The 17693-nt window shown below is 44.2% G+C and overlaps 2 protein-coding genes and 2 long non-coding RNA genes across 4 annotated transcripts; 1 reads left to right on the top strand and 3 right to left on the bottom strand.

Moving 5' to 3' along the window:
- Positions 1-4596: 4596 nt before the first annotated feature.
- LOC125522798 lies at positions 4597-6920 on the top strand. The gene is made up of 3 exons (XR_007289968.1): positions 4597-4878; positions 6140-6213; positions 6336-6920. It is a non-coding gene; the product is annotated as an uncharacterized LOC125522798 (long non-coding RNA).
- Positions 6921-9101: 2181 nt separating this feature from the next.
- Positions 9102-11865, bottom strand: LOC125523008. The gene is made up of 3 exons (XM_048688040.1): positions 10187-11865; positions 9864-10110; positions 9102-9506 (listed from the first exon to the last, which is right to left on the bottom strand). The coding sequence occupies exons 1-3, from the start codon at positions 11729-11731 to the stop codon at positions 9217-9219; spliced, it is 2082 nt and encodes a 693-aa protein (XP_048543997.1). The 5' UTR covers positions 11732-11865; the 3' UTR covers positions 9102-9216.
- A 2144-nt stretch (positions 11866-14009) lies between these two features.
- On the bottom strand, positions 14010-16097 carry LOC125524858. The gene is made up of 3 exons (XR_007290986.1): positions 15841-16097; positions 14581-15734; positions 14010-14435 (listed from the first exon to the last, which is right to left on the bottom strand). It is a non-coding gene; the product is annotated as an uncharacterized LOC125524858 (long non-coding RNA).
- Positions 16098-16107: 10 nt separating this feature from the next.
- LOC125524857 lies at positions 16108-16948 on the bottom strand. Its single transcript, XM_048689884.1, has 2 exons — positions 16504-16948; positions 16108-16289 (listed from the first exon to the last, which is right to left on the bottom strand). The coding sequence occupies exons 1-2, from the start codon at positions 16912-16914 to the stop codon at positions 16140-16142; spliced, it is 561 nt and encodes a 186-aa protein (XP_048545841.1). The 5' UTR covers positions 16915-16948; the 3' UTR covers positions 16108-16139.
- Positions 16949-17693: the final 745 nt, after the last annotated feature.

The raw sequence follows: 17693 nt of genomic DNA, 5'->3' as shown, positions 1-17693 counted from the left end.
AGGGTTATTTGAAAAGTGTTTTACAATGAAAAGCTTGGATTAAGCTACTTGAACATTGAGCATCAAGATCTATAAGGATAAATCAAAACGCTTAATGGTACTTTCAAATGAGCACATACCTTGACATGATCTTGAAGGTGTTCAAGATGGATCAGTCAAAGAAGGAGTTCTTGCCTGAGTCGTAAGGTATGAAGTTTCGGAAGCGGGATGAACTCCTAGCACCAGCTCACATGCGAGCAATTCAAGAGGAATTGGCGGCATTCTTTCTTGACCACGTGATCCCTGAAGACGGAGAATTCTATGTGGACCCTGAGTCCGTATGATTATATTTGTAAGAGATAATTATTGTATATATGTAGCCGGTAGTGTCAGATAGATATACGAGAACTTGTTGTTCGACCAATCTCTCGGAGAAGGAGAGGTGGTCGATATCACTTCTCTCTGTATGCATATATGTTCATGACGATCTTCTGTTTCCTTCGTTTGCTTACTAGCTAGTTAGCGTGTCTAGTCCTCTCTATACGTATGTATAGTACGTAGCGTCGACCAAGCACGGACATAAGAGAGGACACTTCTCTCTATTAATTATAGCTAGCTAACACAATATATGAAACACCTAAATTAACCCCCCAAAACCCCCAACCCCCCCCCCCAAAAAAACAAAAACCCCAGCCACAGAAATGCTGACGCGTGGATGCCTATTGGTCCCGGTTGGTGCCACCAACCGGGACCAAAGGGTCTCCTGCCTGGGCTCTGCGCACTGCCCACGTGGAGGCCCATCAGTCCCGGTTCTGGATTGAACCGGGACTAAAGGCCCTTACGAACCGGGACTAAAGGCCCTTACGAACCGGGACTATAGGCCCTTTTTCTACTAGTGCATGTTCATAGTATAGAGTGGAATGCCTGAAACTACCTTCGCATCAAAAGGCATGAAAGTGGCATCCAGCAGCGGTATATTCCATGTGGCATTTGTTGCGTTCATGAGTTCTAAAACCATAACCGGGGGGTGGGCAGATATGCATCAATATAGCCTCATCCTCCTCACGAGGTAGCCAGTTATCCTCCCAGATTTTTGTGCTATTACCATTACCAATACGCCTAATCATCCCTTGTTTCAAACTATCCCGTCCTTGAATAATGGCCCTCCATATCTGGCTTGGGTGATTCCCTAAAGTCGCCTGCAGGATTGATGTATGTGGGAAGTAAACACTTTTCAATATTCGGGCACTTAGCGAACCGGGATCCTGTAGCAAGCACCATGCTTGTCTAGCCAACATTGCCAAGTTAAAGAGCTCGAAATCTTTGAAACCTAGTCCTCCCATACTTTTTGGTTGTATCATTGCCTTCCACGATACCCTATGGGGCTTGCGTTGCCCATTTGTGCCCCCCCACCAAAATTTCCTTATTAGCATATTTAGGTGCTCACAAAGGCCCTTGGGTAGCTTAAAACATGACATGGAAAACACGGGCACTGCCTGCGCCACCGCTTTGAGAAGAACTTTCTTCCCTGCTGTTGACATGGTCCTCTCTATCCAACCCTGAATTTTGCTCCACAGCCTATCTTTCAGATATCTGAATGCACCATTTTTTGAGCTTCCAACGTCAGATGGCATACCCAAATATTTCTCACTCAAAGTTTCATTTGGGACATTCAAGAGGCCCGTTATATCAGCTCGAACACTGTCAGGAACTCCTTTGCTAAAGAATATGGAAGATTTTGCATAATTTATTCGCTGACCTGTTGCCTGGCTATAAATTTCCAGTAGCTGGTTCACCTCGGTAGCACCCACACCGTTTGCCTTGAAGAACAGCAGGATGTCATCAGCGAATAGGAGATGGTTCACTGGTGGTGCCGTAGGCGCCACCTGTACCCCACTCAAGTTGGATGACTCACTTTTTGATTTTAAGAGGCACAAAAGGCCCTCTGCTACTAACAAGAACAAGTATGGAGATATCGGGCCCCCTTGCTGGATCCCACGCGATGGCTTAAACTATTGGAGCTTTTTCCCATTAAACATGACTGAGAACTGTACCGAAGTAACCAGGCTCATCACAATGTCCACCCATTTACTATTGAATCCCAGTTTAAGCATTATGGCCTGGAGGTACGCCCACTCAACCCTGTCATATGCCTTCATCATGCCCAGCTTCAAGGCACAAGATTGGTGCTTCTTTGCCCTGTTCCTCTTCATAAAATGTAGAAATTCATAAGCAGTAATTAGGCCCGTTGATATTAAATTAAAATAAATTAAATATAAAATGCAGACATTCATAAGCAGTAATTAGGCCCGTCGATGAAGCCTTTGTGGCCAAGTTGTCTTTCACCTCTTGGCCTTATTAGGCCCGTTGATATTAAATTAAATATAAAATTATTCTAAATACTTTCAAACCATTTTATATATAATTTTACATCACCGGAAACATTTTCCACCTATGTATATGTATCGGTAATACCCGGCATTACCCGATATTCACCGAAACCCTTCCCGTGACTCCGAAAGGCTTTCGGATCCTCTCGATACTATTTTGAATATTAGTGAGACAGTTGTTAGCGGGATACATGGAAAAATTTGTGGTCTCTGGCCCGTCCAACTATTTTTATGTAGCTCTGCCACTCCCAATGGTGCAAGTCCTTGTGGACCGCATCAAGCTTCTCACAGATAGTAAGACATCTGACTGGCCCATCTCAAGATTACAAAGTATAACGAGTGGGTGAAGCTGCATCAAAAAGTCACTTTGGAACCCAGGTGCATTGGAGCCCTATTTTGTGAACTGTGCCAAAATGCTATTTTGAAGTTTCAAAAAAATCTGAAAACAAATCAACATGTTTATATGAATGTATATTACACATGTGTAAATTTTGATGCTGAAATAAGTAACCATGTGAGTTACACAAAAATGACAAAATCGTGATTTTGGAAAGATGAACAGTGCATGCATTATTCACTATTTGGAAATCACCATTTTGTCATTTTTGTATAGGTCGCATATTTACTTATTTCATTACCAAACTTTACACATGTGTAATGTACATCCTTATGATCACATAGAATTTTTTTTTAGAATTTTTTGAAACCTTAAATGTGATTTTCAAAGTATTTAAAATAAAGTCCTCCAATACACCCGGGTTCCAAAAATCCACTCTAGAAGCTGCATCCACTTTGAATTAGAGACAACCCGATCCAGCCTCTCACGAAGACCTAATCGGAACCAGGTAAGAGCATCTCTAGCAGACCCTGTATAAGCTTGCCGGCCCGTAAAATTTCGGCAGATTTATAGTATCCGGGGAAAAAAACCGGCTCGAGCAAAATACCGTTAAACCGGCCCGGCCCAGCCTATAAAACGCCAGCGTATCCGCTATATATACCGGAGCGGCCGTGTTTTAGGGTTTGTATCTAGCAAATCCACAATCCTCCTCCACCGCATTCTCTCCCTCTCCGACGACAAATTCTTCTATCTCTGGCCGCACTTTCCTGCGCGCACGGCCAAAAAGGACCGTCCCGATGTCGAGCGCTGGACACGGGCGGGGTGGCCGTGGGGGGCACGTCTGCTCGCCGCCACACAAGCGGCCCTGCCATGACGACGAGGTCAGGGTCTCCGCCATCCGCCCGCCGGTGGAGGCGCGGGAGCGCGATGCCCTCTCCCACAACGGTGGCCGGCGGGCCTGGCGGGAGTTCGACCGCCTCCACAAGATCCTCTGGGCGACGACCAAGCGCCTCTGGGGGGTGGGGCATGAGTTCTTCGAGGCGAAGAAGGCGGTTGCCGCCAAAGAAGAAGTGGTCGCCGCGCGGCTAGAGGTGGCCAAGGAACAGTACGATTTCGCGTTCGCCCTGCCCGGCTCCGCGATGGAGTTTCATCTCCATGTCAAGAAGGATGGCTAGTTAGAATTTATGTTTTAAATCTTGTACTCCCTCCATTTCATAGTGCAGTGCTTCCTCTATCCTCGTGCTCCAACTTTAACCGTAAATTTAACTATCAAGACCGATTGCGGCGGGAGCAAAAATTATATCAGTGAATTCGTATTCGGAAGAAGTTTTTAATTATATAATTTTTTCTCCCGCCGCAGTTGGTCTCGTTGGTTAAATTTATGGTCAAAGTTAGACCTCGAAAAACGTGAGCGCACTATATTTTGGAATGGAGGGAGTATGTTTCAAGTTTGTGATGAACTATATTTAAATTCCTGCGAAGTATAATGGTTGGAACTAGTATGGTACTCCCTCCATTCCTAAATATTTGTTTTTTTGAGATTTCAACAAATGACTACATACAGAGCAAAATGAGTGAATCTACACTTTAAAATATGTCTATATACATCCATATATGATAGTCCATTTAAAATCTCTAAAAAGACAAATATTTAGGAACGAAGGGAGTATAAATTATGCAGTACGTTTTACATTATCTGCTCTGCCGTGCAGTCCAAATTACAGCAAAATGAATTAACAGTATCCCATAAACGAATTTTGCGGTGCCGCGGTTTATCGGATCAGTATACCCAATAGGGGGACGATAGTACAGGGACCCACGTGCCAGTTACTCCCCAGCTGGCGGAGTTCCACAGGGCACTGGCAGCAGGGCGGGTTGGGCGTGGTTCACCCCTCCCATCACCTTTCTCTTCTTCGTCGCCTGCAGTCTCTCTTTCCCAGTCCCGAATCTTCCCTCTCCTCCACGCCCTCTGCGAGGGTCGGCGCCTCGGCGGGCGAACGTCGAGCTCCTCCTCGTCTCATCGGCTCGTCGCTCCTCGTCCCCAACCCCGACCTCGAGCTTCTCCTACTCCTCGTCACGCCGGCCGCCGCGCACCCTTTGACCTCGACAGATCGACCTCGCCGCCGAGCCCCCGACACCAACGGCAGCTCTTCTCATCCTCTCCCCCCTCAGGTGACCCGGTCCCAACCTCCCCTGCTGTAGAGTTGTGCCTCGGTGCTTAATTCCCATGCTCTTTATTCGTGCCGTCTCTGTGGGTTCCGCTCCTCTGCGGCCTGCGCCTCCCGCTGGCTCCATGGAATCTGCACGCGGCTTGATTGCTTGGGATGCTGCTGTCTCTTGGCTGCTGCTGCTGCTGCTATTGGTCTGTTGCTACTCCTTGTGCCTGCTGCTACTCGTGTTGTTAAGCATGTCAAAATTGCTGTTTTTTCTCTTTTTTGAACCGGGCATATGACCCCTTTCCATTACTCAGGCCCGTATGGGAAGCAGGTGCAGCATGTGCGGTGGCACAGGGCCCCTAAAATTTTGGGGCCCCAAAAAATAACTTAAATGGCAGTTAGTAGTATTAATCACGGGAATATCCAAGCAACGTTCATCTGCTGTGCAAGGTTCCAACCTCCAATGCCAACGAGTTTCAGATTCCAAGGCCAGTACACAAGCGCACGCCTTTCTCTTGACCTCTCTCTTCATTTAAATGACATTTAATACTAGTATAAATTACCACTTAGTTGGATTAGTAAATTCCTCAAGCATCATATCCGGAACTAGTACAATCTGTTCTGCTACTATTCTTCTCCAGTTTTTCCGTTATCCTTGAACCAAATGACTTCACAAATTCTTCAAAGAAATTTGAGGGTGGCATGGATTCATATGCTCCACTCTCATCTATAGATTTTCTTCTCAACATCCACCTCTCTTGTATTATTATTATTACAAAGATTATGTTTATAGTATGCTAAATAAGTACTCCCTCTGTCCAGAAATACTTGTCGGAAAAATGAATGTATCTAGACGTATTTTAGGTCTAGTTATATCCATTTTTATCCATTTCTCCGACAAATATTTTCGAATGGAGGAAATACGATTTTCTTCATATAAAGAGCCTAATTGCATCCTATTTTGCACCGGGCCCCCGGATCCTCGGGTACGGCCCTGCCATTACTTTGACATAACGGAATTGCATGAAAAATTCCGGCTTGTATGCTCTGAAAATTGCACCCGGCCGCCTCTGCTGCCGTGTCCACGCAAAGAGCGCTTAGGCGAGCTAGGTGCTAGGCAGAGGCAAAACAGTTGTCTAACGCCTATCGCTTAACGGACCGTTTATACTTTATACACATATAATGCTTCTAGAATTTCCAAGGCATGAAATCCGTATGTGCTCACGTGCAACATTTTTGTACCAAAATATTGTCTCAGATTCCATCACATTTTGCAGAAACCACCCTCAGATGGAACCGGCAAAGAACGGGAAGGGCAAGGAGAACACAGAAGAGCATAAGAATGAAACAGGTAATAAGCTTCCTCTCCCAAGAGTTGACTATGCGTCCTACTGTACTAACACAATACTATTTTCATTCTCTTTTGACATGTACTGTATATTTCGATCATAATTGTTCGTTTTAATTTTTCAGAAGAGAAGCTAGTTGTGGACATTGCGGACAATGATTATATAGATGCAGTTGAAGAAACAAACTCCATTTCCACTGATACCCTTGTGAGTGAGAGTGATTCTGAGAGTGACGATTCCGAGAGTGACGCACCTCAACGAGCGCCAAGCAACAGAACCCGAGGAGGAGGACGAGGAGGCAATAGAACCCGAGGAGGAGGAGGAGGGCGAGGGGGCAACAGAACCCGGGGAGGAGGAGGACGAGGGGCTAACAGAATCCGAGGAGGAAGAAGAGGGGGTACGGGACACACTAGTGGTTAGCATCTTTATCGGCATTGCCAAAATATTAGTGCAATTTGAATGATGTTGCAATTGCCTTAGGTCTGGAACTCCAAACTTCTAACTTTAATCCTTTGTTAGCCGTTCTTACCATAGTTCAGGCTTCAACACCGTAGCGGCTTCTATGTTGTGTGATCTCGATACCATGTTTGGTTTTGAGCTCCAGTAATTCAGAGCTTGCATACATTTAGTTCTTTGCCTTCTGTCTATTTCTTGCTGTTTGAGTATCTAGGACTTCTGGACGGGCTAATCACGTGGTATCATGCTTCTAAATGAGAATGATCAGTGAAATCCATTAAACCATCTAGATCATTGATTGTTTGATTCACGTCAAACATGTGTTAGGTCATTTCTAGCAGGATCTTGAGTGGCTTACTGTGATTTCCCCCTTCTCACATTAGTTTTCTGCTGTTTGGGATGGGATATAACACCACTAGTTCTCTGTTGCTAGCATATTTCCGCTGTGCAAAATATTCTAGTTTGATCTATTCACTGGTTTTTGCAGCTCTGGGTGCACTTAATTCTCTGAATGTTGCTATTGCTTATTGCAGCTTGCCTGAATAAAATAGAGCATCAATTCTGTTTGTCTGTTTGCCTCCTTGCTAGTGTTATTTAGATAATGAGTAAAGATATTTGAGACTGCAAACTTAAATGAAGTGCTGTCAACAGATGACCCTGGACAATTGGACATCTCCCAGTTTTATCTACCAACTTGAAAGGCTCTAGTGGCATAGTCTGACTGTTTCTTGGAATAACTACACGTGCTGAAAATTTCAAGTTGAAAAATGATTTGACATATTTGATGTGCTTTTCACTTTATTTGAGAAATTCATTTGGCCTTCGAAATTTGCATTCCGTCAATGAGCTAGAGGGGATTTCTGATGTGTTGTCATATTCTTACCTGAAGCCACCATTGACAGTTGTCCATTGGATCCTCTGACTAGTAAAATTTGCGCATTGATTCTCGGCTCACTGTTTATGCAGAATTTTTTGTAAGTGAAAATTGAGGCTTTTACATCACCACGGTATATTCCAAATCGAGGGTGGTTTGGGTATTTCTTAGAAATTTGGGCTGACGATGATTGATGGATACATTTTCCCTCGTTGCAATGATAGATTGATAACTGGCAGCCTTTGCTATGGTAGATTGATATATTTTTCCTTCTTTGAACTGGTAATTTTGCTGCTCGCTACCAACCTCTTGCTCTTTGTGGCCAAACAATACTCTCATCAAGTAGCAGGGTGCAACCTCTATGGGGCATGCTCCTTGTCGGCTCACTTTGTGCTTCTGGAGAGTTGGCCTCCTGCGAGTGGCCTTGATTTCTCCTAAGCTCTCCAGGAGGAGTGAGCGAGTGATCTTGAGTCATCATCGGGTTTGGAGGGGAGTACAATGAAGAGGAGTCCCAAAGTTGGATTGAACCATGGGCTTCCAGGCATGGCGATCGGGGGGGGGGGCTTTGGTGCCATGTTCGGGGAGTAAGCAATGTCAAAGGTTTGGGCTCGACGGGTCCAAACTCCCTTTAAGCCATGTGATTCATCCAAAGTTGGTTGAATGGCCGGGTGTCCCCTCGCCGGAGACATTTGAAGCTTGTATTTGTGTGGCGGCACTTCAGTGCCACCCGGTGTGGCTTGGGGAGGCTTCACCAATGCTCATATGTATCCAATGTTACTTGGACGATGATTCGCCTTTTATCTCTAATACTCTGGTGGTGACACTTTTATTTTGTGAGCGGTGATTCGCCTTCAGCCTAAACTTGCTTGTGTGGCGCTATGTAGCTTCGGCAATTGCGCCTTCACACAATGGTTGGCCAAGGCATCATTGTTGTTGTTGTGGAAACACCTGGAGATTAGGGCTCGAGGCAGTATCATTGGTAACATGATCGCAACAAAGACTAATTGGGCGTATGTATAACGGCCTTAGCCAACTAAACAAACAACCTTAGAGCGAAGTTTGTCATGCACTAGCAAATTCGACACTCTTAGAACATAGATTCAGACTTCTCGATAGAGTACTACCTAGTCCAATGTTTAAAAGGCATGGAGGGAGGTTTGGTAGTAGGGTAAGTTGTACCTCGACACCCTCTCCAAACTTCTCCTATTCTGATGGAGGGTTTATATAGGCTATGGATCCTTGACAAATGACAAAAAAAAAAAGAACTGCCATTAAGGCAGTAGATGCAGGATAAAATCTTTGGTCCATAGGCCCACAGTGAACTAGTAGAGGGAAGAGTTCATAGATCACGGAGACAACTTATGTTCTTGGGCCTTAGTGTATGCTTTGATGGGCTAAATAGGATCGCCAGGTGGGATTACTGTTCTCACAACACAGTGCATAAAAGAACTCTTTGTGTTCCTGCAATCTGCTAACCAGTTATCACTTCTGCTATAGCAAAACAAGATGATGACACATCGTTAAAAAGTCTGAATGTTTCAAGTTCAGCAACAATTATATGACAATAACAAGAACATATCGACATTACTATATATAACATGCATCCACAGCATACATACTTCAAAATACTAAATGTACATTTTGAAGTTTGACAGCACAACCCCCAAAAAAAGTATTATGGTGCGATCAGCCCGTTTGACTGAACAGGTGTTCTCCCTGGCTTAGCAGCATCATTTATATAACGGGCAAATTTTACGTCCCATCGTGGATCAAAATAGATTGAATCCTCTTCAGGCAACCAGCCCATAAACTCACTTCTGCGCATCCCATGGTAGATAAGTTCATCAATGGTGAGTCCATATCCATCAGAAGCAATTTCTTCAAACTCTGCATCACACCCATGGTATGTTCCAGAAGAAGGATGCACAAGTCTGATCCCTCTATACTCACAGTGGTAACAACGGCCTTTTACAGAGCAAAACAAGAAACGATAATTAGCTGCAAGTCAACACAACTTACCAAAACCACCTTCTAAATGACAAAGTGTCTCGCGTTAACAGTCAAGTAAATCTTTTGCTTATAGATAAAACAGTTTCAGCATCTACCACTGCACATAGCACAAAAGGGGTATTTCAGGACAACAACAGCCTAACAATCCATTTCAATCAATCATTTCATTCTTAGGTAGTTTAATCCACAGAGGGTGTAGCAAACATAAAAACCAGTGCCTAGTGTTTGTGTTTTGGTTTATGAATGCGTGCAAAACTAGTAAAGCAGCATCTATAAATGCAGAAAGCTTAAGCAGGCACAAGAAAAGTTTACCATCATCAGTTGATGGATCTACCACACAACAACGCAGCACATTTTCATCTTCATCAACATTGCTACATTCAACGAAAAACAGAGTTGGGGCTGTGCCAGCTTCAGAAGGTGAACCCTTTGGTGCTGCATAGAAGTTGATATGACAGTATGGGTATCCATCTACGAGGTCGTAGAAACTGTACTCCCCATTCTCTGTTACTTGTGCATCCACACCACATATAACATGAAGCTGATACTCAATCTCCTCCTACAACAAGGCAGACAGTGTAATAAATCAGTGAGCACATTAGCAGTAGTGAAGATCGATTGGAAAATGAACCCACCACAGATTGCTTTGAAAATTCTCTCAGTGCAGCTTCAACCGTGTCACGAAAGAAAATTTGATCATCCTCGAACCTTGCCTGGCGGCATGAGACAAAACTAGACGCACGGGGCGTCAATTTGGGAACTTTCTGGACTGACGGCCTTAGAGATACCAACAGGGCAGAGATGTCACCGACTTCTCTGGAGGATAACGTGTGTGCAGTGGTTTTCACAAGTGATCGCACGGAGGACATGATTGATGGCGCAGTTGACAGGGCAAACTCTCGTAGCGCTTTTGGGTTGGGATGACATGCTACCTGAGCGGCCATCTTGTACGCTTTCTTATAGGATCCAGACAAATGATGATCTTCTAGCTGCAGTTTTGAAATGGCTTCACGAAGGTTGGCATTAGCCTTAAGTAGATATAACATGGCGACATTCTCGGCGAGTTCAGGGAATAGGGCACGAACAAATGTCACAAGGCCAGCCATTGACCGTTGTTCCCAGCGTGCAAGGCTTTTAGTGCAGAGCATGTCTATCAGAAACTCATCTTGAGCTGGGAATGCAGTGTCATACCAAATGGTGTTGAGTAGGACGTTGGAGACAGGGTCATCAATGGGGCCGAAGCAGTAACCAGCCTTGAGGAGGCCGCGATGGTGGCGCTCGCACAAGGCGTCCCTTGGAAGGTTTGCAATTGCCTCGAGGTAGATACTGTGGATTTTATCCAGAAGCACAGAGCTGATTGATGCTCTTAGTTCAAGGGGAACCTTCATCCCCTTCTTGCATTTCATCCACCTAGTGAGATGCGATCTTAGAGTTCGAATCTGAGACGCATCGAGGTGGCCAAGCCCGAGCCCCGGCTGAGGTAAAGTGGGGAGCAGCTTCTGAAGACGATCGGTGGTGTCTGGTGCTGAAGTCGGAGGGGATGACATGGATGACCAGGTGGCCGTGAATGTGGAAGGGCAGGGGTGCTTCGCAGTGGTGGCGGCGCACTTGAGGGCCACCGTGACGGCGGTGGTCAAGGGGGCTATCTTGGTGGTAAGGGGGGAGGAGCAGATGGCCGATGTAATCCCACGGTCGAGCTGGACAAGGCGGGCGGCCAAATCGAGATCAGCCTTGGCCAGCCGCAGGTAGCGCAGAGCTTCCCGCCTGTGTAGGTAGCGGAAGCGGCAGACGAGGAAGGTGACGAGGCCGCTGAGCGACCGCTGGACGACGCCGTCGCCGGAATCTTCGAACAGGTCGCCGTCTGCCTCGATCAGGTCGCCGTCGCCGTCGCTGGAGTCTTCGAGCAGGTCTGCCTCGATCTGCGACCTTCTCTTCCTCTTCTTGGACATCTTCTTGGTGGTGCCGTCGTCCTTGCTGCTGGACACGGTGTTGAAGATGATGTTGGAGACGGGGTCGAGGAGCCCGAAGCAGAAGCCGGTGCCGAGGAGCGAGGGGATGAGCTCCGGCATCTCCTTCACCGGCAGCCGGCCGAGCGCCTCCTTGTAGTACCCACGGATGTGGCCCAGAACCTCGGACGCGTCGCTGGACTGCTGTTGCGGACTGCTCACCTTGTCGTCCATCGGAGCGACTTCTTTCTTTCGCAGGCGCGGCGGCGGCTGCGACGACGACGGCGGCGCCGGCGGGATCGCCGTGAGAGGGTGTAGGTCTAGGGTTTGTTAGGAGGATATGAACGCTATACCGCTGCGCACTTCGGACGGAACCAAGGATGAAGTGGACTATGCGGGCCTGTCCACTTCCTTGGTGGATCTTCAGTATTGGGCTGGCCTCACTGTTTTACGGCCTATTTGATTTATAGAAAAAGTTTTTTTTTGAACAATTACCCTGGGGGAGGGGAGGGTCCTCGCTTTTTTTTTAACGCAGTCCAAACTCACACACTCATACATATGCACATATAGTCATCCTAATGAATGAACGCGCACCCTATCCTTATGAGCACCTCCGAAAAAGTGAGCTGGCACATCATCTTTAGATTGACAAAGTCGCCTTCGTAGTCGATCGGAACATCTCCTCCCACTGAACGCGCATCGTCACCCTGAAATAAATCCAGGAAATGCGATCGATGGTGCCAAGTTTAGGACTTGAACCCTGGTAGGTTGGGGATACTACTCTCCTTCTAACCATCCAACCACATGTTGGTTCACGGGAAGGTCCTCACCTGAATACATTACTCAAAAGGGCCAAAAGCAGCCAACTTACAGAGATGTGATAGAGCGCGAGGCAAGGTATTGCCACCATGACATGTCAAACCTTCTTCTTCGAATCCCTAAATCTAGATATCCAAAGTGTAAAGTCACTAACAACGTTTCGAATAGTTACATCAGACGAGTGAGATTCATTACGAAAGACATTTGCGTTCCTAAAGTCCCAAATCTTCTGAAGGATGAAGAGGGCAACCGGGGGCAAATGTCGTTGTCGAGGCCAAGCAGGGAGGGCACGTTGTCGATGGAGGTAGGAGTGGAGGCCCAACGCGTCCAAACATGAGAGGCACGGGACAAGCGATAGGCATTCTTGGTTGAGAACGGAAGCCCATGGGTGAGGTGCCTCTCAGCATCAATGTCACTATGCTCGAAATCGTACAACAAAAACAACACAACAACAAGCTCGATGGAGGCAGAAGTGGTAAGACAATTCTATCAAGCCAAAAAAAAGTAGAAAGGTCGTTATTAGTGAACACAAAGGAGATATTTTGTAGAGTATGTAGTTTGGTGTTAACTGTCTTCCAAATGAAAGAAGGGTTTGAGGTTTTGTTGGCAATAGTAGTCGAGTAGCGGTAGTGGTACCAATATATCCAAGATAGGTCAGGGCTCTGAAGAAGTTTGTATGCAAATTTCATTAGAAGATAATTAATAGCGGATAGGGGTACATGAGCTACTAGAGCAGTGATTCGCGCGCGCGCGCGGGGGGGGGGGGGGGGGGGGGGGGGGGTGGTGTTCATAGTTGTAGGTTCTCGTGGTATTAACCATTGTTGGGATGCGCCAACAACGAAAGCTCTTGTACTTCGTGGCGGTCTACTCTTAGCAAGACGGGTGGGATACAACAAAATCATTATTAATAGCTACTGCATGAAGGACGTCGCCACGATGCAGGTAGGAGGGAACTGAGCAAGTCAAGTAGCAACCTATGAAGAATGTACTTTTTTGGCTCGAGTTTTTTTTATCATGTATTCTTTGAGTTTAATCCTAAAAAGGGTAACACTGTGGTACACACTTTAGCTAGTCGTGCCAAGGGAGATCTGTCAATTGTCCCAAAAGTTATATCCCTGATGTTCTTGCAAATGATCTAACCATTCTTGCCAAATAATAAAGTGCGTCATCAAGGCTTTCTCTAAAAAGACACCTAAATGTCATATAAGCGGCTTGAGACTTACCCATATTTTTTATATTGAGAAATCCAATATAATATTCCTAGCAAACATACTGGTTGGATTGTACTTTTGGTACTACTTTTTTTTTGGTACTAGTACTATATATTGTCAACCACCCACCTTTGCACATTAAGCAAAACCAACAGGCTTGCCAAACATTGGTTGACGCATTTGGCTTGTACTCTCTCGGTGACTAAATATTGTCCTTTTTAAAGATTTTAATACAGACTATATACGGATGTATATAGACATACTTTAAAACTTTTAAGATTCACTCATTTTGCTTCATTTGTAATTCACATTGAAATCTTAAAAAGTAGTGTACTTGCACAGAGGGGGCAGCATTGCTAATGTGTCACACGAGTCACTGCATCAGTGTACTTGCACACACGCCAGGGTTTTGAATGATGCGGATGGTCGCATACTTCCTAAACATATTAGGCTTTGACATTTGACCATCATATACGTTTCACTACAACGTGAGATCTCAGGTAAGACATAATGAAATAGATTATACTTGAGCAATGAGAAGTCCAGTCACTTTCTGAAAACAAGAAATCTAGCTACTGCTCCGCGACTTGGCTCGACGCCATATCAAATATTAAGATGCCCAAGGACACATAACAAGCATTCCAGAATTATACAGGCCACGTACTCAGTACTCCGGATAGACTTGATCAAACAATCAAGCAACAAGACTGTACACCACCTTTTTTTTCTTCTGCTTGTTCTGTTTTCAAAACCAGACATGGTTTCCTTCTCCTAGGGCTGCTCTGAGGTAATCGCTCATCTTCATGCTGGCAGTCAAGCTTTTTTCTCCTCGGAATTGAATCCTTCGCAATTTTGCCCCACCATTTCATCAAAACAATATTGCAAATGTTGCAGCATTAGCATGGTCACTGCACAAGTAAATCAGATGACATATGAGGTATTCATAAACATTGAACAGCTGTTGGAGAAGAGTGGGTCTCTGGAACAAGGCAAAATGATTTTAGTACCTCTCCAATAAAATAAAGAGACAATAAAGTATTCCCATGAGGTTACCTTTGTGCGAAGTGCAAGAAATAATGAAGTGCCGCGTTTGGCCTCGGATACAGATATTGCTGATTGTTCATGTGAAGTCAGATAACTCTTGGTAAATCCATTTCAGAAGGCCCAGCATCCGAAATCTGGGAACCACTAACTGAAGCTTTCTGGCTGCCTACTTCAACCTGCTTCATAAAAGCCACATACTATTCAAACATTCAGCCAAAATACACTACCAAAATCATATAAGGCATTTTATCGCTCTCTCTGAAGAACAGAGAAGCCACATACTAACTAGAATATTTCAACTGATATGGGTTTTTTTCCAGCTTATGTTCAAAATTACATTCATGCCAAAAATGAAAGTTGAATGGAAAAACAAAACATATTCATAATATGGGCTTCTTATTCTGGTGTTGTCTTTCTGTTGCCAAGATATATCATTATAGTATTCATGAAAGATGTACGGCCAGTCCACATGCATGTGTAACACTAGTCTACCAACTAACATGCAAAGCAAAACAGTACATGGGAGCAACTCCAATACTAACTCCAACTTCAATCGTTGGGCATATGCTAATCCTTCAGCAGGCTTAAATTATGAAAACAAATATGAAGTATCACACAAGGAAACCAATATGATCAAACAAAAGGAGCAAAGCTCAATCAAAACTTACGGACAGCACAGTAATTAAACGAGACCCAAGGCTGTTTCTGTGTGTTGGAGTCTGGATATCTAACAAATTGCAATGTATCCAGCATGACATCACTGGCGCGAACCTTCCCAAATCCACCCGGAAACTGTTTAGACTTTCCACACTGGACTCCTCCAACCCATGTGGATTTAGGTCTTGGAGATGGATTTATAGGTATCCTCAGGCAAAACTTAACACCTAGTGAGTTCACAAAATGATAAAAATATTTCTTTCTTCTTTTGCCTGCCCCAATACGAACAACAGCATGCCATACCACCTTTTTTTTGTGATTCTCGTCTTCTGGCATCCCTGGGGCCTTGTATATCTGACCATGCTTAAGGTTGTACAACTTCTTTCCCGAAAGAAAGCTGCCAACCTGAGGGATACCATCTGCAAGTTTCTGGGCTATGCTAGCAAAATCGCAGGGCACAAACTGTTTACCAAAGCTTTGACAGTCCTTGGTTTCATCTCATTATCCTGAGATAGAATCATTGAAATCACATCACAATATATATCAAAACATAAACTAAAAAAAGAACCAAGACCAAACATGTAAAACAAGCAACAAGAACGCATCACGTACTTGTTCGACTTTTGTCAATACTACGTTCACGCCTTCAGCTTCAGCAACCTCAAATGCTACGACTAAGGTTTTGCGGTTAAATTTATGATCCCCCTTCCTCTGATTGATGTTACACCTTATCATCATATCTTCGGTCTTTGCTAAAAGATCCTTTGTAGAAAGAATAGGCCCTTCATTGCATACCCCTTCAGGTTCTTTACCAACTAGAATCTTTGACATCCTATCTGTTATCTCAAGACACTGATTGGTTGAATACACTGTGCAATGATCTAAATCAAATAGAAAACATCGTAAGCAAACTAGAAGCAAACAGTCATAAAATAAAGAACATAAATCAGACAAATGCAATCCAGGAAGACACCTGTATTTCCTTGATCCTTGATATTGCCAATTGGTGAAAAGCCGTTTACAGTGACATCAGCCATTGAAAATGAAAATTCATAATTACCCTAAAATACTTTGGAAAATTAGATGACAGTAGGGACTCGCATGAAAAAAAAATGTCCAAGGGCAAAAAGGAAACAGCCATAATAGAACTACATACTTACTTGCAGTAATCACTATTACCAAACTAGAAATTACAGAAAACTGCGTCCACTACATATCCTCAGCACATATGAAGCTCAATACCATAAATTAATTTACAAGGACATATGTGCTTACCATTTTAAGAAGATCATATTGGCAATTTTCGCAAAAGAAAGGAGGAAGATACGCAATTAAATGCTTCTGGGGCTTATTGGTCCAAGTGCAATTTTCACAAATCCACTCCTTGGCATGAAATCTGCTTCGGGTCCCCAATTTAATTTGCCTCCGGAGATCCTGTATCTTTATTCGCCTGCGAATAGGAGTAAATTTCTTCTTCTCACGAGCATCAGGCAACATTGCCTCTTCCACTTTCTCATCACCTCTTATATGAATTTTCTCTGCAGGAGGGTCCAGCGGCTGCTCAATTGACGTTTTCTTCCTCTTCTTCCCACTTGTTATCCCTTCCATCTTCATCAAGGAGGCGGACTTAGTACGATATCCTTCAAGATCTATAAGTTTGGAACTAGACTGAGCATTTGACAGCATTTGCACCCCAAAAGAATAGGCACTAGGAATTCTGAAGAAATTGCCTGCAAAACAAACACATATTATGCTTTTAGTCTTCTTGCAGAAATGGAACTTCCTGTGAACACAGCAAAATGAAGAATTCACTGCCTGTACAAGGCTGGATCAATCACAGTATTGAAATCATCACAAGACAAGATATTGAGAAATAAGCATTACAGCAAGGACTCTGTTATGATGTTGAATTGCTAGATAATCGATAAGATGGATACTCTACTTAGTCAACCAAATACATTTTCAGAACAATGCCTGTAACAATGAATAAAAGTAGTACAAGTATGCTTATTACATTACTTCTTTAGGCAGTTCTATTATAGGCTGGTACCAAGACTACGAGACTTAAGTCTCCTACTGACATAAGTGGTATAAAAGGGGGTCAAATGAAATTCAAAATAGTAATAACTAATAACAAAAACACAATGTCCAGAGTGGCAGCATCTCTCTTAACAGCTGAATAAGAATTTTTCAGCAATAGCTACAAGGATTGGATCCCTGCTGCTTCCAAATGCCAACATAGTTGGGCTTATATAGCTACAAGATTTCGCCATTTGGGGACAAACTAGCCAAATTCCCAACTGCTTCCAAATACCCAACTGCATGGCACATGTGGTTAGCAAACTCCAAATTCATATATAAATCAACAAAAATACCAAAATATACTGCTTCAAACCTCATTTACTATCAAAAGCCAGCACTTCTTGGAGAACAAGACATCCTTGGGCTTTGAGGGCAATTGATAA

This window comes from Triticum urartu, chromosome 7 (genome assembly GCF_003073215.2).
Source record: "Triticum urartu cultivar G1812 chromosome 7, Tu2.1, whole genome shotgun sequence".
Taxonomy (NCBI): Eukaryota; Viridiplantae; Streptophyta; class Magnoliopsida; order Poales; family Poaceae; genus Triticum; species Triticum urartu.
Note: the sequence above shows the minus strand (reverse complement) of the source record. Positions and strands in the feature narration are given on the sequence as shown.

What these genes read in the sequence shown, in the direction of transcription:
- LOC125523008 (XM_048688040.1), bottom strand. Translation starts at nt 11,731, where the DNA reads ATGGACGACAAGGTGAGCAGTCCGCAACAGCAGTCCAGCGACGCGTCC. An exon ending in AATTTTCAAAGCAATCTGTG is followed by an intron (nt 10,111 to 10,186) that starts GTGGGTTCATTT and finishes GCCTTGTTGTAG; the next exon opens with GAGGAGATTGAGTATCAGCT. An exon ending in AGATCCATCAACTGATGATG is followed by an intron (nt 9,507 to 9,863) that starts GTAAACTTTTCT and finishes GCTCTGTAAAAG; the next exon opens with GCCGTTGTTACCACTGTGAG.
- LOC125524857 (XM_048689884.1), bottom strand. Translation starts at nt 16,914, where the DNA reads ATGCTGTCAAATGCTCAGTCTAGTTCCAAACTTATAGATCTTGAAGGA. An exon ending in AATATGATCTTCTTAAAATG is followed by an intron (nt 16,290 to 16,503) that starts GTAAGCACATAT and finishes AAAGTATTTTAG; the next exon opens with GGTAATTATGAATTTTCATT.